Source organism: Elephantulus edwardii, unplaced genomic scaffold (genome assembly GCF_000299155.1).
Source record: "Elephantulus edwardii isolate Elephantulus edwardi_28Jun2011 unplaced genomic scaffold, EleEdw1.0 scaffold00024, whole genome shotgun sequence".
Classification (NCBI taxonomy): domain Eukaryota; kingdom Metazoa; phylum Chordata; class Mammalia; order Macroscelidea; family Macroscelididae; genus Elephantulus; species Elephantulus edwardii.
The window spans coordinates 22,703,757-22,724,619 of NW_006399774.1; the positions used below are offsets into that span (position 1 = coordinate 22,703,757).

A 20,863-nucleotide genomic window follows, 5' to 3' on the forward strand; every position below is an offset into this window, starting at 1 on the left:
AGGGCTGCTGTGCGTGGATGGCTGCATGGGGGGTTGGGTTCCCCCTCGGCAGACGTGCTGAGGGCAGGCAGGTTCCTGAGGGCTCTTTGAGGTGGTTGGTGCCCCTTTCATTGGCAGGCTGCATGGCTCGGATGTGGTTGGCTTGTCCCTCGGCCGCTCGGTGTATCCTGTGCTGGATTCTCAGGGGCCTTGGGCAGGCTGCGTTACTGCTCAGAAGAGGACCCGTGCCTTGACATGGCCAGACTATTAGTGCTGAGGCCAGGGCTGTGGTCCTGGAGCTCCCACACAGGGCTGGCGAGCTGGTGGTCGTTGGGCACAGTTGTTCTGGGCCGAGGTAGTGGACAGGCCTGTGGGCTTCCCAGGGCTGAGCAGTCTCGTCTGCTGGCTGCTGGACCCAGGTTTCCACTCTGACACAGCTCCCAAGCAGAGAAGAGCAGCCTCCTAGTGTGAGCTGACTGCTGCCAGAACAAGGCTTTGTGTGAATAAAGACAGAAAAGGGTGTCTGCAGCCCGTCGTGCCAGTGTTTACACGTAGAGTGTTTGTTTCAGCAGACTAACCCACGTAGGAAAAAGAAAGATAGGAGGGAGTCCCTCCGAGAGGCCACTCCTGGCCGCCTCCTGCTGCTGCAGCAGCCGTGTCTGCGCTGGAAAGTTAGACTTTATTCCTCATTTATAGGCAAGCTGCTTGAAGGCTTAAGTAATTGGGTTGAATTAAATAAAAATACATTTTTTATCATTATGTGCATTATTTATGTATTCACTTCCCAGAGCGTTGTCTGGATGTATTACATACCCACCAGCAGGCTTTCCGAGGCGGCAGGTAGCACGAGGAGAAACGGCCTTTTTTTTTTTCTTTTCAATTTTGAGCCACAGTTATTTATTCCAATTCTGTATTAGCAGTTGTTTTATAGATGTATTACAGTAAGTGGATTTGTAGCTAGAATAATTCAAATTACAGTAGGAACCTCCACAAGAGAGAGATGATCACTCTTCTCCTGTGCAATTTACAGTCTCTTTAGGGTAACTTAACAGGTGGTTCGACAGCACTTCCTAACACCGTAGATATTTTAATGAGCTTTTATGGTGCCAGGTCATCAAACTACTCACCTGCTGTCCAAAAGGTTGATGGTTTGTATGGCCAGCCAGAGTGGAGAAGATGTGGCAGCTGGCCACATCTGTGAGGTTTACAGTCTTAGAAGCCCTGGGGGCAGTTCTGCTCTGTTTGGTCGGGTTGCTGTGAGTACACATCAGCTTGATATCAGTGGGAGAGGCGGCCTTCTTGAGGGCAGCCGGTGGATTGGAACCGTATGCCTTTATGTTGGCAGCACGCTTCCTAACCACTTAGCCACCAGAGCCACTGTTCATTCGGATGCAGCCCGTCACATGTGCTGCAGTTGAAGGGGTGTTCCTTTCAGGCCTGGGGCTTGACTTGCTCCTCGACTCCTCTCTGGTCTCGTGGCTGGAGTTGGTCAGCACCCATGCGAGCCCAGCTCTGGGTAGAAGTGTGGGAGACCTGCCCCCGGGAGGTGTCCCTCCTTCTTGGCATCTTCTCGCCTCATCTGGCACACGTGGTGAGCAGTGCCCGGACCCCCCTCAGGCAGAGTGGGACCATGACTGGGAATGTTACTGTTCCAGGCCTTTTAGTCTTCCAGCTGAAGAGACGGCCTGCAGACCACATCCCAAAGCGAACAAAGCGACAGCCAGACGGGAAGACGCTCAAGGGGAAGGAGAGGCCTGACGCCTCGGCCTACGGCTCCTCTCTGCCCCCCGAGAAGCTGCCCTACTTGGTGGAACTGAGCCCAGGTGAGCAGGGGCGTGCCGTGACCTCCGGGGGAAGGTGATGCCCACTTTAGGTGTTAGTGCTTGCTGACGAATGCGTGTCCATGGCCTTTCTGTGGACTGGCAACATAGTCTGGACTTCAAATCCGTTTCCACATGAGGCCACTTAAAACACAACAGAGAAAAAAAAAAAAAACCACAACAGAGAACAAGTAGGTGAACGGGGCACGTGCTCGTGCTTGGAAAGAACGTTCTTGAGGAGAAGGCGCGTAGTGAGAAATGAAGTTGTAAGTTGTGGATAGAGAGAAGATCTCCCTTTAAGTGGCTCTCCCGTGGCAGGCTGGAATTGACTTCTCTTGGGGCAGATACAGTAGAGGGATCTAGGTATCTGTATGTCTGTCAATGCGTGAATTGTGTCTGCATTGAGGATCTTTACATATAACAGTGTATCCAAGACTGATGCCCTGTGAGAAGAGGGCGGCCGGTGTGGTTGTGTCAGCTTGTTCTCACGTGTTCTCGGCCTTAAGTTAGAGAGCTCTCAGCTAGTGAATGTGCTGACGTTCTCTACGGTAACACTGTGTCGGTTAGGGAGCCTTTGGTTAAAGGGTGACAGTGGCTCGTGTTACACGTGTGACAAGCCAGCTGCTTGCTCCTCCCCCACCTTGAACGGGGTTTAAAGCCCGCTTGGTAGTGACAGGAAAGGTAGCTGAGGTGAGCAGGCCGTGGTGGCCGGGGCTGCCGGCACGGGCGCTGCCCCTCCTCTCGGGTTCGGGCGTTTTCCCTTCTTCCCGCTGCCTCGGTTACGGTTAGGTGACGCTTGGCTGTGCAGCTGTGGACCGCCGTTCCTCGGGGCCCCTTGATGTGCAGAGGACTTCTGCAGGTCGCCCTGGTACGGTCAGCAGCTCTGTGGCTCCAGTGGGCTTTGTACTTGAGGGTTGGGGTGGCGTTTCCATTGCGGGCTGTGCAGAACATACACTGAAGGTCCGTGGTGTGGACCGGGCCGGGGTTCCCGCGTGTCCGAGGTGGCATGGGGATGGCCGTTTGTGGGTGTGTCCATGGAAACCTTTCCCTGGACCATGTTGGGCCCTTGGATCTGCCCTTACAATGTCGCACGGAGTTCTCTGGTTAGCGCAGGTTCCTGACAAGCTGTGTTGGAGGTCGAGGTGGGTGAGAAATCACCTGGAGGGATTGCTGTCAGCGTGGGAAGGTGGAAGGTGACCTTGTGGTCAGCAGAGAGGAGGAGGATGCCCGCTCTTCCTCCATTAGCCTCCAGCTGCTTCTTATCTGTTTCGAGGTAGATCCTTTCAGATCTTAGAGACCCAGTAGTAAGAGCTGTAGGAGCCGCCCCAGGCCTGGCCCGGGTCTTAACCCGGTCGGTGCCGCTGGCACGCGTTTGGATGTCACTCCGTTCTGGAGCAGTGTTTCCCACGGCCCTGCTTTCCACCAGACCTGGGCACTGCACGTCACATACCAGTCACATGCCGCTGGCTTCCCAGCACCTTCACACAGAGGCGGGTGAGGTGACCCCACACCAGGGCGTGCCAGTCCTGGGGAGTGTACCCAGCTGGCTCCGAGGTCAGCCTTCGGGCTCACAGGCCACCTCCCAGGAGCTCTACCAGCTGACCACATACTTGCAGCTCACCTGTCAGAACAGAGGACGTCCCCACGGTCAGACGGAAGAAAGGGCGCTGTGTTCATGTGCTTGTCAACACTGCCCTGGTCAGGCCGAGGCTGAGAACCCGCTGCTGTGTGCACAGCACCTGAACCTGGTCAGCGGCTCCTTCCACGTCCCCTGTCCCATGCTGACCAGGCCCCTCACCTCACTGTCGTGTCCACGTGGTTCTGTCCACCCCGCTTGTCCTGTGCTGACTGTACCCCTCAACTCACTACTGTATCCACGCGGTTCTGTCCACACTGCCTGCCCTGTGCTGACCACACCCCTCGCCTCTGCTGTGTCCACACAGTTCTGTCCACACTGCCAGGCCAGCCTCCTCACAGTACCTCCTTGGTGTCTCAGCCACGGGCTCTTTTTGCCGCAGTGCAGCCGCCCTAAAGACCTGACCACCAGGAGGAATCTTGATGGCCTGAGAGCACTTTCCCTGAGCAGCTCTCCTCCCCAGTGTCCACGTGCTCGTGTCCCTTCCTGCGACACTCTCACTCTTCCTGCTAGGGACCCCGCTTTGTCCTCGACCTTCACAACAGACACCACATTGTCCAGGACCCTGGGGCCACACTCCTCTCCCTGGTCAGTCTTGTTCCTGTGACTGAGGTGGGTGGGACCCAGGGGCCTTGATGGACCAGACTGTCACGGTGGTGGGCGGGCCGTGGAGCCAGCGCTGTGTCACACACACGCCACATGCACACGGGCCTCCTGTCACGTGGGAGACGGGAGCAGCAGGGAGCAGGCTGCTGTGGGGTCATCTCTCGGCTGGCCTCCTCCAGGCACTGAGTCCTGTGCGCTGGGGCAGTGTTGGAGGGTGAGGGTGTCTGGGCCGATGCTAGGCGAGCCTGTCCAGGTCCCCGAAGGATTAGTGGACCCGGGCTCTCCCAGGTGCGGGGCTCCCCTGTTCTTCGTGTCTCCCAGGGTCTGTCGGGCCCTCGCTGGCTCGGGGTGATGGGCACTTCTCACTGTGCGGCTGCCTTGGCGAGGTCCTCACTGTGCTTTCACACGCTCCTGTCTTTTCTCTCCTCCCGCTCTGCTCTCCTGCTGACGGCCTTCACCTGGGCCTGTGCATGTGTCCCCCCAGGGAGAAGGAGTCACTTTGCCTGCTACAGCTACCACCCTCACGAAGGTAATGCCCGCCCCACGCCGCTCCCACAGGCCGCTCACTCGCGGACCATGTGGCTGTGTCTCAGGTGATGCTAGAAACGCTGTGTCCAGAGTTCAGGTCGTTGGCTCCCAGTGTGCACGGCCCCTCTTCCCCCCCAGAGGACCGTGTGCCGAGAGGGGCGGGGGGTGGGGCGGGAGCTGCTGCCGTGACGGGGTGCTGAGGGGGTGTCACGTGAGGGGCTGTGTCATGTCATCTGGAAGGGCCGTTCCCTGCCTCCGTCCTCACTCCTGCCCTGGGTCCTCCTGCAGGCTGGGCCCTCCAAACCCTGCTGGCCACAGCCCCTCAGCTGGACTGCACACTGCCTGTTTTGTGTGTCTCCGTCTCTTACGCAGTTCAGCACCTTTTCTTTATTGAAAAGCATCTTTTGTGTTTTAGACGTTTTGCGCGCGCACACACACCCACACACACACACACACACACACCCACACACACACCCATTGCTCTCAAATGGATTCCAACTTACCGTCACGGTGGGCCTCCATCGGTTCCCGAGACCGGAAGCCGCTGGCAGGAGAGGACACCTCTTCTCTGAGTAGTGGTTGGTGTGTTGCATCACTGCCCGTTGAGTTAGCATCACACCACAGGGCCACGGGCCTGCCTGTTCACATTGTGACTCAGAAGGGTCTGTGGCATTGGGGTAGGTGCTAGGTTGCTGATTGACGACTTGGACTTGAACCAGCATTCTACCTCTGTAAAACTCGGCAGCCTGGAGCGAGCAGGACAGCTCTCGTGTCCTTTCAGGAGGCTTAGGAATGCTTGATGGCTGTGAGTGTGTGTGCGTTTTATATTAGCGTGAGCATAGTGTGTCTGAAAATGTTTAAAATTGTCATTATTTTATTCTAAATTTGATCTCTTGTGTGTGTTAATATTGTTTCACGTACGTTAATACTTAAATAATGGAGTAATGCGAAAACTTGTGTGTGAATTTGTAGTTTTCTGCCAGTTCTGTGTAGGAGAGGTAGAGACTTTCTTTTTCAGTTGCGTTACCCAGAATAAGCTCTATTACCATTAGGTGCCAGGAGTCAGCTGTGCCTCACAGGGACCTTGTGGGCACCGGCTCTCCCCCCACATGTCTTACACCGTCCTGACCTCTGCTGGAGTCCAGACTCACGGAGCCTAAGGCAGACTGACTGGTGGTTTGGACAGACCTTGCGATTCCAGTATTCTTCTCCAAAGAAGAATAGATTTTTGCCATCTCATCCACTGACCAACTTTCATATACATAAACAGTTAAATCAAGCCACCTTAGTCTTTCAGCTGACATCATTACTCCTTAGCACTGCGGAGACGTCCTTAACAGCGGATTTCCCAGTGGCAGTGTGTCTAGATTCTTCTTTGCCTTGTGTATCTAAGTAAAAGGAAGTCCTTGACAACTTCAGTCTTTTTCTCTGTCTACCATGATGTTGCCCGTCGGTCCAGTGTCGAGGATTTTTGTTTTCTTGAAGGCTGTAATCTCTGATCTTCTCGAACAGTAAGTGCTTTAGGTCTTCTTCACTTTCAACAAACAAAGCTGTTTGCATAACAAAGGTTATTAATAAGTCCTTCTCTGATCCTGATGCCGTGTTCTTCATAGAATCTCCCACTTCTTTAATTAGTTGCTCAGTGTACATGTTAAATAGGTGTGGAAAAAGGATACTGCCGGGATGCACATCCTCCCTAAGACGTACTGCATAACCTTCCACGGCACGGTGTTCACTTGCTGTTTGGATAGCAGCCCCTAGGTCTAGGTTTCACGAGAGCACAATGACGTGCTCTGGGATTCCCATCTTCTCAATGTTGGCCGTAATTTCTTATGATCCACACAGTCAGATGCCTTTGCATAGTCGATAAAACACAAGGAAGCAAGTAGACACAGTGGACTGCGTGCGGAATAACCACTGAGGCTTTTGGAATTTTTATTTATTTGGCCACAGTTTTATTTGGTTGGTACTGTCTGTAACCCCTATGCTTTTCATAAAATGAGAGTGAAATGGGCTGTGAGAATAAGCAAGGTTGTCGAATGTCCACTGCCCCCGCCCTTTCTCCCTGATGCTCTCCCGTCACATCTCCTGCTCCGTGGCTCACGTTTGCTTACCGAGACTCGAGACTCTGCACCCCGAGGATGATTACCGGGGGTAGGAAAGGAGATGATTATCAACTGCTGGTAGACTTCTGCTGTGAACTGAAGTGGACGTGAGGGTGAGGAGGGAGGGAGTTTGTCTCCTTGCTTTTTCAATTTTAAATGCTTTGATATGGAAGGATGTATGGCTTTTTCATTCATTGGTTTACAAGCTAGTTCTCAGAGCTTTCAGAGTTCAGAGGGCTTTTTACCTGTAAGCAGACCTTGCTTTCAAATCCTTAACTGTATCTATGCAGATTGTTCCCTTGATAGCCTGTTTGTTTCTTTTACTATCCTGATTTGTGTAATATTTGTGTGTTAATTTATTTGCTTTATTTTAATCATTATTCACTGTGTATATGTTTTTTGTTGAGAGCTTCAGAAATATTTGCCGGGAAGCATCAGAGAGTGCTGGGTGCTAAGATGAAGCCACTTTAATGCCTACTAGCCCTGGGGACTGAGACTGGGAGACCAGCAGGCACAGGGCAGTGGGCTGCTGGGGACAGAAGGGGCAGCCCGAGGGCCGTGGGGGACACAGACGGGTGTGGGGGACATGGGTGGGGGCTGTGAAGGGGACACAGCTGGGGGCCGTGGGGGGACACAGAGGGCGGGGGTCATGAGGGGCACAGGTGAGGGCCGTGGGGTACACAGAGGGTGTTTAACACAGGGAAACGGCACTGGGCACGAGGCAGTGGAGTGGTGGTGATTTGGGAAGGAAGGCGTGTGGAAACGCACAGTTGGGGCTGGCAGAACCAGGCAGCTCCCACCACCGTCACTGCAGTCGTGTGGGACCCCCCTCCAGCCAGGGTGAGCTCTGAGGACGGGCCTGTCTCAGGTCACCTGGGCTGCCATAGCTGTGTCCTCCAGCCCGTCTGTTAACCGTGGGCTGGAAATGTGGAGCGTTTGTGAAGCGAGCTCTGCAGCGCCCGTCCGATGAAGAGAGTGCTGGGCATTGCAGAGGCAGCTGTGGTCTCTTCTCACAGATGGTTCCGACTCGAGAGATAAGCCAAAGCTGTACCGCCTGCAGCTGAGTGTCACAGAGGTGGGGACAGAGAAGTTTGATGACAACTCCATCCAGGTGAGCAGTGCTGTGGGGGCTGGCCACCTCTCGGTCCCAGTACTGTATCTGCGAGGTGGGGAGCCGGGCGGAGGCAGGACAGGTGGTGAACCCTGAGTCCGCAGGGAAGCTCTGCTGCTTTACCTCGTCTGCATGTCCACTTCCAAGAACCTCCCAGGCTTCAGCTGCACTTTCCTCCAAGCATGGGTAGGACCATGGTGTGGTCAACACTCAGAGTGGGATATCGGAGCCAGTGGGGTGTGCTGTCCCTGGCTTGACACTTCCCCACGGACTGTGAGGAAGTCATGGTGAGGGCATCCCCCACCAGCCCGTGGAGTGTCCTCTCTCTGGACTGTGCTTTCCCACTCACAAGGCGGGGTCATGTGTGTGTGTCACACTCAGTCCTGGCTCCTGTCTTTTGAGTGTGACCCGAAAGCAGACAGCGAGACCTCATCCTGACGTCGTAGAGGGGAGTGTGTCCTTAAACTGGCAAACCTGGTCCACAGTCCACGGGCTTTCTAGCCAGCAGTTGAGACAGGCTGCAAGTCAAGTCATTGGATGGTGGTAAAACCAAATGTGGAATTACTGAAATGCTGTTTGATGATGAACTTGACCCAGTGGGTAGAATGCGCCCCCACGTGCACTCAGATGGGCCGGCGCTTACACCTCTTACACTCCTGACACGCTCTGACACAGGCGCCGACCGTCCTGTGTGTGTCACGTTGTAGGAGAGGAAACGCGTGGTTTTGCGATCCCGTTTTTAAATGCTCTGCATGGCATTGAGTGTTTCTTTCATTTGTAGCTGTTTGGCCCAGGAATCCAGCCCCATCACTGTGACCTCACCAACATGGACGGCGTTGTGACCGTCACGCCGAGGAGCATGGACGCCGAGACTTATGTGGAGGGCCAGCGGATCTCAGAGACCACCATGCTGCAGACAGGCATGAAGGTCCAGTTTGGCTCGCTGCATGTGTTCAAGTTCGTGGACCCCAGCCAGGATCACATGCTGGCCAAGCGGTCTGTGGATGGGGGCCTGGTGGTCAAGGGCCCCCGACACCCAGCAGGGTGAGTGTCCGGTGCCCCGAGGGCTGGTCAGGTGGTGTGATGCTGGGGTGGTCTTTTTCAGTTCCCAGAGTGGGCTCGTGCCCATTTCTTGGTCCTCAGCTGGTCCGCGTCCGGCCTGATTGTTCATGTGTCACATGGAGGGAGGGACAGGATGGCCTTTAATCCCTCATTTTACAAACCTGAGGTCTGCTGCTCCGAGAGTTGTCATTGTTTTTAGCTGACACATTTGACATAACTGGGACTTCCTCTTGGGTTGTTCTTCTGTTGGTAGTTAGTGGAGTGGTAGACGGCGTGAGCAGGAGAGCGGCGCACCACCGTGCCCGTGGGGACCGCGGTGGTCAGCCCGGCTGATGACTGGACAGAAGAAGCTGCCTCTGCAGCCAGAGGGGGTGCCTGCTCTTCACCTGTGTCAGAGCCTGCCCTCTGAGGGTGCCAGAGCTGCCTGCTGCCAACGGGCTGTCATCAGTGACTGGACGTTGTGCAAGAGTCAGCACTGAGCATCCAGGAGTCCAGCCCGCTGCCTGGGGTCTGGCAGGTGTGACTCGGGTCCTGCCCTCTACCTGGGCTCTGGCAGGTGTGACTGTGAGGACATCGGGAGTTCTGGCGCCCTCTGGTGCTGCCCTGAGGCCATGCAGGATGACCTGTTGTGGAAGCAGGAGTCCTGAGACCCCATCAGGGCCTGGAGCAGGGAAAAGGGCTGCTAGTGGATCTTCAGTACTGTGATGTGCTGTCCAGGGACAGGACCACTTGCTTACTGATGACAGTACTCCAGGGTTGGAAAAGCAGCTGCAGTAGTACACTGCCCTGTGTGGGTCCTTCCTGTGGCCTTTGGCTCTGGTAGCTTCTGGCCAGGGCAATGCACACATGTGTGTTCTCTGCTAGCTTGTGTGCACTGGGGACTCCTTCTGAGGGTCCTGAGAGCCAGCCTGTATATGTGGCTTCCATTTCCATTCTGTGTCTGCTGTGAGTCCTGGCAGAGGAAGGGACGAGTGGGCAGGGACCTCTTTGTTGAGGTCCAGCCCATGGTGGTGTCTCCCTCTTCATTTAGGGAGAAGGACACCCCGTGTCCCCGTGTTCAGCTCATCAGCGCCTGTACTGGCGCTCAGGGGGGCACCATGTCCTCCCGTTGGCGCCTTCTAGATAACTCCACTCACACAGCGTCTTCCTGCACGTCCGCATCGGGGAGCACGGGGTGTTCCTCGTTTTTCCCTCCTGCCCTGTTGTGGAAGGAAGCCTTCTCCGAGAGTTGAGCCCGCCCCTCGCAGTGCAGGTTTCATGGAAGGAAGCGTGCCACCATCTTGGGCAGGCTGCACAGTGCCCGGCTCTGCCGCCAGGTGCCCGGCTCACCGTGTGGCCGCTTGCTTACAGGACGCTGCCTCTGTGTTGCCTAAAGCCTTGTGCCTCTCGTTGTTTGCTGCTTTGTCATGTGGCTACGGAGTGTCACAGCATCTCATGCCCTCTGTCCCTGTGTCACAGTCAGCCCTCTGTTTTGTTCGAGGTTCTGACAGTGTGTGAGGAAGTCCCCCTTGTTGGGTGGTCTTCCCTCGGGACTCTGCCCTGTCCCTCCTTGCTGTGTCTCTCTCTGGGCAGGCAGAGAACAGGCGTGAACACACGTGTTGGTGGGTGCAGAGAGAAACATACGGGGAGGATTGCAGTACTTAAGGGTGCTGTGGGTGTGCTAGGGAATGATCCAGGGAGCGTGAGAAGAAGACGGGAGGTGTATACAGAGTCACTGTCCCAGACAGAATTGGCCGACACAGAAGAATTTCATCTAACAATGGGTGATCATGAGCCGTTGGAAGTTCAGTCTGCTCTGAAGAAACTGGCAGAAAACCAGGCCCCAGGAGTTCACGACATACCTGTTTACATATTTCAATAAACAGACGCTCCTGGACAAGCTCACCAGGTTGTACCAAGAAATCTGGAGGACAACCACCTGGCCAACTGACTGGAAGAGATCCTTATTTCTTCCAGTTCCCAAAATAGGTGAACTGACAAAGTATAGAAATGATTGTATAATATCATTTCTATTGCATGCAAGATCCTGCTGAAAATTATCTAAAAACAGCTGGCACAACACATCAACAGAGAACTGCCAGAAGTGCAGGCTGGGTTTAGAAGAGGCTGTGGGGACATTATCGCTAAAGTTAGATGGATCTTAGCTGAAAGCAGAGAGCACCAGAGGAATGTCTGTCTTTATTTCATTGACTTTGCAAAGGCATTTGACTGTGGATTACAACAAACTCTGGCCAAGTCTGATAAGAATCAAGTCCTAGAACTCTTGATTGCGCTTATGTGAACCTTATGTGGACCAGGAGGCAGTTGTCTGAACAGAACACGGAAACACTGCATGGTTCAGAATCCGGTAAGGTGTATGCCAGAGATGCATCCTGTCTCTATACCTTTTCAATCTGTATGCAGAACAGATCATCTGGGAAGCTGGGCTCTATGAGAAGGAATGTGGCATCAGGATTGGAGGAACGTTGAGCAACAACCTGCATTTTGCAAATGACACAACCTTGCTTGCTGAAACTGAGGATGACTTGAGGTATTTGCTGCAGGAGGTCAAAGACTGCAGCCTTTGATAGGGATTGAAGCTCAACATCAAGAAAACAAAGATTCTCCACCACAAGATAAAGGTAAATAATCCAATAGAAAAATGGGCACAGGATATGAACAGACACTTCACCAAAGAAGACATTCAGATGGCTAACAAGCACATGGAGAAATGTTCAAAATCCTTAGATGGAAGAGAGATGCAAATCAAAACAACTATGAGATACCATCTCACCCCGGTCAGAATAGCAAAATTTAACAGAACAGCAAACAACAAATGCTGGCAAGGTTGTGAAGAAACTGGAACCCTTATGCACTGTTGATGGGAGTGTAAAATGGTGCAACCACTGTGGAAGGCGGTGTGGCGCTTTCTGAAAAAGTTGCAAATAGAGATACCATTTGATCCAGCAGTTCCACTACTGGGAATATATCCCAAAGAGACCATAACTGACATCCAAGCAGATATATGCACACCCATGTTTGTCATGGCTTTGTTCACAATAGCAAGGAGTTGGAAACAACCTAAGTGCCCATTAACAAACGAATGGATAGAGAAGCTGTGGTATATATAATGGAATACTATGCTGCTTTGAAAAACAAGGAACTCATGCAATATTATTCAAAATGAGTTACCCTGGAGGACATTATGCTGAGTGAAGTATCTCAGTCACAAAAGGACAAATATTGCATAGTGCCACTGTTGTAAAACAGGACCGACATTGGTGTTGGAGGGAGACTGAGAAAGAGGGGTTCAGTAATGTACACTGCATTGAAACAGATGAGGGAGAAAATGGGTTTAAAAGGGATATGTGATTAGGTATTTTTGTCATGACAGGAGTCCAGAGCAAAGGCTGCATAGTGGAGTGGACCTGGGGGAGGGTTTGTAAAACAATGAAAGAATTTTACTTTTCCAAGAGGGTAGTGTACTAGGGGGAGGGGAGAAAAGTGCAACAATGAATGAATGGAAATCCAAAGTCTCTGTAAATTTTCATTGAAATTAATAATACATTTTAAAACATTTAAAAAAAAATTTAACAGTTTTACAGAATCTGACTATTCCATTAACTCAAACAACTGTTGACAGCGCAACTAACTCGACACATTCATTAAAGTGAATGCAGGCTTAGACTTTGATAGCATAAAAGAAGATGGAATTCATAAATGTATTTGTTGAGTGAATTAAAGCCAGTATATATTTATATGCTTCTAACCATTTATCATCCGTATATTAGAAAACATAGGATAAGTTTGGGTTTATAATCAAAGGGCTTGTTTATTTTTCCGTTTTAAAGTCACACTGTATAACATCCTTATATAGTCATGCAGAAGCGTTTGAAGCAACACATTTTTCTTTATAGTGATGTCATCAAGGTGATTTCCACAAAATAAAAATATTTTATAATTAAACAAACAAAGAAAACCCACAAAAATTCTCAGTGTGTTAGCTCTGCATAGTGGTAACCAGACTGTAGCCGAGATCAGAGTCTAGGCTGGACGCCCCCTGCCAGCAGTTCCGCCCAGCCTCCCACCGGAGTGGATACTCTGCCTGGACTTGGAATCCTCCTGCTCTTGGTTTAAGAATTAAGTGTACCCATCGTCATGTGGCAACACTTCGTGTAAGGAAAATAGCCTCACTAGAAAGGAATTTTTTCATTTTTGGTTTAAACTAAATAAAAGCCACGGCCAAGCTAAGGAAGGGCCTTCACAGACCTGCGCCGGGGGCCCTCTGGCTGGCCGTTCTCTTTTCAGCATTCGTTCCTTGTGTGCACTTTATTTTTTCGTCCAATTAACAGTATCTCACCACTGGGTCGCTTGGCAGCATCTTGTCAGACGGTGAAGGGATGGAGATTGGTAAGGGCTTCAGCTTGCTCTGCTCCACAGTCAGCACTCCTGGTACTAGCAGCCAGGAAACCAAAAAATGAATTGGCAAAGTCTATTATTGTCAGGGACCGCTCTATAAAGTACTGAGGAGCAGTAGTATCTAGTTAGAGACTAGAGTGCACCAGATCCAGGCCATGGTCTTCACAAGTACCTGCTATGTATTGGAAAACTGGACAGTGACTAAAGGTGATAGAAGAAAAATTGATCCTTTTGAGCTGTGGTGCTAGACTGCTAAGAGAGAAAGAGGCTCGTCCTGGAGAGGGTGAAACCAGGCTGCTCCTTGGAGGCGAGGTTTTTGGAGTTCTGTCAGGCATCCTTTGGGCATGTTGTGAGGAGAGACCAGTCGTTGGAGAGGGACATCATGCTTGGGAAGCTGGAGGGACAGCGCAGGAGAGGACGGCCCTCGATGAGATGGACTGACTTGGTGGTTGGGGGAGCTGTGTCTGAGACAGTGCGTTTGGCTCGATGCAGGGTGCAGAGCTATTGTTGAGTCACAAGCGACTCACAGCCCGTGACGGCGGCAGCAGTGTTCCTCCACATTGTTGGCACTTCTTCCTGCAAAGCTAGCGAAAGCTGCTGCGTGGTTGAACGTAGCAGTACCGACACTGACGTTCAGAGGTGGGAAAGCACTTCTGTGCATTGGAGCTGAGACTTGTTTCAGCGAGTTGCCGGTAGCCCGTGCTTGCGCGTGCGTGCAGGCACATCGCAGAGCCTGGGTGACGGCAGTCTGTGCTCTCGAGCTCTCTGCTGCCCACGGGGCCAGGCCTGGGCTTTGGGACCAGAGCTTATAATGGGGCAACATCACAGTCAAGAAAAAAGTCGTTTTGGAACTGTTCACATGTGCAAATACAATATAGGTGCATGTTAAAATGTGAGGAAGATTTTTTTTAAAAATTACTTTTGTTGTATTTATTGGTTTTCATTTGTGTTGAATGTTTATGAATCCTGTTGAAAGTTCCAGTCATTCTCTGACATTTTGTTCTTAACCATTGATTAATATTGAACACACTCTCCTTGTCTGATTACGTTTCTCTTCACCCAGCTTCTCTGTTCATTTTGACTTGCTGCTTCCTTTCCAGCTTGTTTCATTCCTCTCAGATTGATTCTGCGTGTCAGTCTTGATTTCTGGATGTGCCAGAAATGGCCCAGAGCTGACCCTCCAGAGGGTTTTCCGGGGCTTAAGTCACTAGAAGAGACTGCCCGTCCACAGAGCAGCTGGTAGATTTGAACCAGGTGCCTTTGGGATTGCAGTGCAGATTTTTACCACTAGGCCAACTTTTAAAACAGGCCATGAGACCGCTGAGACTCTGGCCTGGGGGTTAAGGAGTTGTGTTGCCATTCTAAAGGTAGGTGGTTTAAATCTCCCAACTGCTTCATGGGAAAAAGACGGACAGTCTCCTGGGTGCTGCAGAGCCTCGGAAAACGCACTGGAGGTCCAGCTCTGAGTCTTTTCTGATTCAGTGGTAATGAATTTATTTACATTTGAGGGTTTTTTAAATAAAGTAGTTGTCTTTTTTGTGTTTGACTTAGGTCTTCTAGTGTCAGGTGTTAGCTCTGTGGCTGTTGATGGACCCTTGCTTGGTTTTGGCTCTTTGCCGTGAGAGTCGGTGCTCTAATAAACACGGCGTGAGTCCCTCAGTGTGAGATCCCCCTGTGGGGTTGCCGGGTCAGTCAGCTCGGTCCCCCCCTTTGTGAGGAACCGCCCGGCTGCGCACTCGGAGTTGGCGTCTGTCCACACCCTCACCTGTGGTTGTTTGCAGTCGTGTTGAACTTTGCTGCTGTTGCTGGGGTGACCTGGTAATCTCTTGGATGGTTTGATTGGCATTTCTCTAATAGCTACTGGTCCTAGTGTTTCTTTGGTGAAGAGATGTCGCATATCCTTTGCCCAAATTAAGTCAGTTTGTCTTTTTCTTGTTGAGATGTGGAGTTTCCTGTAAATTTTAGAGATGATTTCGTAATTTTCTGTTTATCCTTTTGGAGAATCGTTGCTACGCTTTGAGCTGAGGCGTGTCCTCAGTGGCCGTGGTTTCTAGCGCTGCTGTAACAGAGCCCCGATGGAGGGCTTGCACACACACACACACACACACACACACACGTCCCCCTAGGGTGGCTCTGCTGGTGTAGCCTGCCGGGCTGTGCTGCTGACCCAGAGGCTGGGTGCAGTGCCGAGGGCGATGGTGGAGAGTCCTGCTGTGACTCACGGCCTCAGAAAACCACTGGAGGGTCAGCTGAGTTGGTTCTGAGTACACGAGCTTAGGGGAAAGGTCTTCTGCAGAAGAGCCCTCGTTTCTGCCTCTGTGGGCCTGGTGTTCCCTGGAGCCCCTGCATGTTGTGGTGTCTGGAAGGACACATCCACTCCGGGCCGGCCTTCCTTGCTGGGGCCGAGATCCCCACTTAGCGTGCCCTCCTCCATTTATGTCTTGGAGGTGGACGGGTGCTGCAGGCCACGCTCCTGTCGGGCTGGGCTGGGGTCGAGGGTGCCTGCCGTGTGCCCTTCTTCAGCCCCCCACAGTTACCTGGTATCAGATCACAGGGGAATCATCTCATAGCTTTAGAATTTTACCAGTGTGTACCTGTGTTTTGGGGACAACATAATTCAATCTGTGACATCGTTTCTTAATCACTTAAATTGGGGGAATATGCACGCTTTAAAAGGTCAGACCAGCTCCCACACAGGAATGTGCTGTGTTCAGCCGTTGGGCCTCGTCATCTGTGCGTGTGGGTGCTGCCCCGGGGACGCTGGTCTCTGCGCCGTTCACGCACACACCTTGGGACCTCGACACACGTGTTTAGTCACAGCTTGCTTTCTCACACTTCCTTTCAATTTCTTGTTATTAAAGGATTGTTATAAAGAGACTCTAGGAATAGTTGGTATGTATGAGGAAGAGAAGTTGATGACGTTACAGTAGCCGTTCATATGCTAAAAGCGGCCGCACTTGGTAATGCTTCAGATTTGTGGGCCTTGGGATGTTGTTGGCTGGCTGGCCGTCTCGCCGTCTGAAAGTTACTAATTCTGCTTGCTTCTTTTTCTGCCTGCAGAGTTGTTCAGGAGACCACTTTTGATTTGGAAGGCGATATTCACAGTGGATCAGCATTGCCAACAAGCAAGGTACCTAATGTGTGTCACTGAAGGGCCTGTGTGTTGAATCTTAGGAGGGAGAGATCCCCGTCCACTCGTCTGGCCCTCTGGCAGGTCTGCGTGTCCCCTCCTTGTGGCTGGCTGCACGCTGTGCTATCTTTAGGTGAACCCTTCAAGGTGGCCAGCTCTTGGCTTTGCCGAGGCCAGGGACAGTTCTGCTTGCCTTCCGGTGTACAGAGTGCCGTCTCTGGGCTGGTACTACGTGTGGCTTGTCTTTTTTGGCCCGGTTGTGTCTGAAGATAGCTGTCCTGCCGCCGTCTGCCCTTCAGTGGAGACTGTGCCTCTCCTGGCTGACCGTCTCACACCCTTCCAGACCACACTCTCCCTCCTGTGCAGGGACTGGCCCCTCTTGATAACATGTGATGTTATCAGATGATAAAGTCACCCCATCTCATACCAGAGTTTCACCAGCCTGGCATCTAGGAGCACTCTGGTTGCACTTTCTTGTGCAAGGCTCTGACACTCAGTCTTCTGAAACTTCCACAGGATTCTACCCCCTTCAGGGTCCGACAGCCTAGCCCTGTCCACGGGATAGGGCCTTCAGGGTACCATGGTCTAGCTCTGTCCGCGGGATAGGGCCTCCAGGGTCCGACGGCCTAGCCCCATCTATGTGATAAGGGCCTTCAGGGTCCGATGGCCTAGCCCCGTCCGTGGGATAGGGGCTGCTGCCCTAGCGTTTGCCCATCAGTGGCAGTGAGGTCACCATCTGCTGAGTTCAGAACCCCTGCCTCTGCACACTTCAGATGGCACTCAGCTTCTCCAGAGCACAGTATAATTTCTTATAAAAACAAAGGAAGGCAGCCTGGTAGCCTAATGGGTAAGGAACTACACTACCAACCTGTGACATGTGGTTCAAATCCATTACCTGCTCCATAGGAGAAAGATGGGCTTCAGGGGCAGCTAGGGGTCAGCTTAGACTTTCTGGCACACAGCGACAGCAGTTCACGTACTGTCCCTGCCCGGTGGCCGGGGACCTCCTGGCGCCAGGCCTGGTGCGCCGTGCTTCCTGCCAGCTCTGTCTCGGCAGTGCCGGCTCGCTCGCCATCACCGCAGGTGCATGCTCCTTCCTGGCGTCCAGCTCCCCTTGCCATGCCGCTGTCCGTGCAGCACTCAGCCTCCGAGCCCTGCTCTGTGGGACTGCCGCGCCCCTTGGTGGGAATTTGAGAGGAAGCTGCAAAGACTTGGTTCTTCATTCAGTCATTCATGTGCACTTTGTTTTAGAACCTTAATTACAATAATTCACTTAATAAGTTGTCTGCTCAGCCTCTTAGTTTATATTGCATTGCTCTTCATCTAATTTAACAAAGGTTTTTGGAGGTCAAGCATGTAAAGATGGAAATAGTCTTGACTTCTGGAGTCCAGGAAGGCCCCGGATAGAGGCTGCAGCCTCCCAGCTGAGCTGTTGCCACGGCGATTCAGCCTTCCCAGGCCCTGGCTCTTCCCCATCCCACAGTCAGGGCCCCGCAGAGCACAGCTCCTTCCCGAGCCGGAGCACGTTGTCCTTGACCCCTTGTCTTGGCTCGACCCCAGAGGCGAGGTGTTCTTCTGGCTGGGTCCTGAGCACAGCGGGAGTGAGAGAGACCTCAGGCACCAGGACCCAGAGACAAGGTGGTGTCCAGAGAATACGTGTGAGAGTGGGGTGCTGTCAGGCTGGGCTTTGGTGTGCACACAGTCTCTGCGCTGCCGTGCTGGCTTCTGGTCACTCTGTGTGCGTGTGTATGAGAAGGAGAGAGAGACGGGGGCACTGGAGTTGTCGGGCCCAGGTGTGTCCTGTGCACACAGTCTGGACGGCTGTGTGGACTTCTGCAGCGTGTCGTGTGCACAGTCTCCAGCTGTATTGGCTCCTGGCCTGTGTTCTCCTGTGTCACCGTCCACCCACCTGGCCTCGGGTTCCATCTGCTCTGGGGAAGAAGCAGCTGGGCCAACCCGCTGGCCTTGACTCACGGTGTTTTCCTCCCCAGAGTACCTCCAGGCTGGACGGTGAGCGAGGCCCCTCCGGCTCCGGCACGGCTGAACGCGGCATGGTGAAGCCCATGGTCAGGCTGGAGCAGCATGGCCACCACCGGCCGGAGAGCAGGTGAGCTGCCGCTGTGTGGGCCGCCCTGGTCCCCACACCACCTGGTCTCAGGTGCTGCCCCGCGGTACTCCCTGTCCATGGTCATCATTGTGTGACCGAGGCAGGGGTAGCTGGGAGGTGCCACTCTGGAGACAGGTGAGGGTGTTTGGGGTGTTGAGGGGAGTGCTGGCTGCGGGCCCAGTAACCTCTGCACCCACGCTGGCTCTCCTGGAAGGTGCAGGCCGCTTTTCTCCTGACGTCGCTTTTCTTCAGCGCTATGGCTTAGTGACCCTTTTCTTACTGTTTTTAAATTGTTGTCACTTTCACAAGCCCAGTCCTGTGGCCTCTGAAATGGTTGAAAAGTTGGACAGTGATGATTAACCAGGCAGCCAAGCAGCAGCTGGTAGCCTTTGTGTGGACAGGCCCTGAGCGCCCGGGGAGCCAAGACTGAACTCTGAGCAGGCAGGTGGCCACTTCAGGGCCAGGGGTCCCGGCAGAGCAGGTCCCATCAGAGCCCGGGGGCCCCAGGTCCACCTCCACCTGGTTGTGTGAGTTTTGTTGAGTGCGGTCCGGGGCCTGGGTTTGGTATGAGGACACATTCTTGGTGGCGTATTTTAAAGAAAGCTCCTCGTCAGCGCACAGACGCGCGAGTGCGTGCGTGGAATAGGAGGAGTCGGGCTCTGTTTACGCAGCCGCCGTGGCCCCTGCCCTGAGCCGCCTCACCGCAGACTCTCCACGGGGCTCGGAGGCGAGGGGATCGCTCACCTTTCTCCCTACAGATTAGGCCACAGAGATGAAAACAGATGATTCTCTTGACCTGGGTCTACCCCTCGCCGTCTGCTTGGCACCCAGGCGGGGTGTGTGTGATAAATACATCGTGTAGTCCATGTGCTCAGGAGAACTCTAAGTCACGGTAATGCAGTAAAGCACTAGGTTAGTCACAGAGAATGTGACATTTTTAATGACATTTTTAAATGGTGTTAGCACGTTTTATCAGTGTGAATTTAAATATCCTAATTGTATTGGTTAAAATGGTGAAATAGCAAATGGTTAGGTTTATTTCAGCCCATTTAATGGGATATTAGATGGAAAATGACTACTTGTCTACAATTACAGGTATTTACAAATATAGCCGTTCAGGAGGGACATGTTAAAATAACTCCATTTACATGAGATTCTGTTTGAGTGTCCTGGTCTTTAATTGCCTTGAATCAGGATTATTAAGTCACAGACTGCATGATAACTCTGAAGCTGGTCGCTGCCTCGGTGGATTTTGGCCTTCCTCAATCCACGTGCGGGCCAGGCACCGCGCTCCCGGTCTCCTGGGGGCTGGTGACAAGAGACCTGCCAGCGGGGGTGCCGGCTGGAATTAGAGTCGGCCTCTGCAACATCGGACGCCTTCACTGTGCGGACAAAGTGGCTTTTGTAGGTGGACACGGGCGTTCAGAGCCACTGCCAGGCGTCCATCTTGGGGTCACTGATGGTGTCCCCAACACTGTCCTGGTGGCCAGCAACTCCCCTTTCTCCAGAAGAGAGGTGTGTTTGGATTGATGGACATCATTTTGATTTGAGTCCACATGAGCGTATAGCCATTTCTCCCCTGCATAAATCACGACGTCAGGAGGTAATTCTCTGCCCTGACATCTGCCACCAATTTGGTTCAGATCCTTTGAGATTTTCAGGTGGTTTTCAGAGACTCCTTGGTCATCCCTGCTCAGGCCCAGCCAGGACTGCGTGACAGTGTGCTGCTCGGAAGCTGAGCACAGGGCTGCTGTTTTCAGGTCTTGAAGGATGGGTGCTGTGTGCACCATGTAGCTGGCAGCGCCTGAGCGGTGAGACCGGCAGGAGAAGGCATCAGTCAGGGGCAGGAGCTGTGAAAAAGGAAGGAGCCGGGGGCAGAGGCCTTTAGGGAAGACGTGGAACCAGAGTGTCTTATTCAGAGCAGCTCTGAATGCTGAGATGAGCCCCCCAGCCCCAGTCCCCTGGCCCCCCGCCCCAGCTGCGGCCCTGGGGAGCCCCAAGTCTGCCCCTGCAGCCGCTTATCAGGCCTGTGAGAGCTCAGTTTCAGGCTCGGCATGATTCCTGGTGGCGCCTTTGTGGTGACCTGAGCCGAGGCTGCAGCAGCTGCTGGGCGGCTGGGGCTCCTTAATGTCGTGGCATCACGTGTCTGATCGGTGTGCCTGTGAACAGCACCTCCATGCCAGCACCTGCACCCTCACTGGGTGTGCTCACCTGTGGGAGGAACCTGTGTGGGGCCTTGAACCTGTGTCCCTCTCTGTAGCTTGTACATGAGTCCCTCTCTGTAGGTTGTACACCTGTCCCTCTCTGTAGCTTGTACACCTGTCCCTCTCTGTGGCTTGTACACCTGTCCCTCTCTGTAGCTTGTACACCTGTCCCTCTCT

The 20,863-nt window shown here is 53.0% G+C and overlaps 1 protein-coding gene across 1 annotated transcript in view; it reads left to right on the forward strand.

Annotated features, from left to right (window-relative positions):
- Positions 1-20,863, forward strand: part of MLLT4 (myeloid/lymphoid or mixed-lineage leukemia (trithorax homolog, Drosophila); translocated to, 4) — a 77,312-nt gene that overhangs the window by 20,352 nt on the left and 36,097 nt on the right. Inside the window, exons 7-12 of the mRNA XM_006882786.1 lie at positions 1,635-1,802; positions 4,526-4,570; positions 7,691-7,785; positions 8,567-8,829; positions 16,306-16,375; positions 18,367-18,482. Coding sequence (XP_006882848.1) covers positions 1,635-1,802; positions 4,526-4,570; positions 7,691-7,785; positions 8,567-8,829; positions 16,306-16,375; positions 18,367-18,482 — 757 coding nt within the window. The remainder of the gene's footprint in view (positions 1-1,634; positions 1,803-4,525; positions 4,571-7,690; positions 7,786-8,566; positions 8,830-16,305; positions 16,376-18,366; positions 18,483-20,863) is intronic.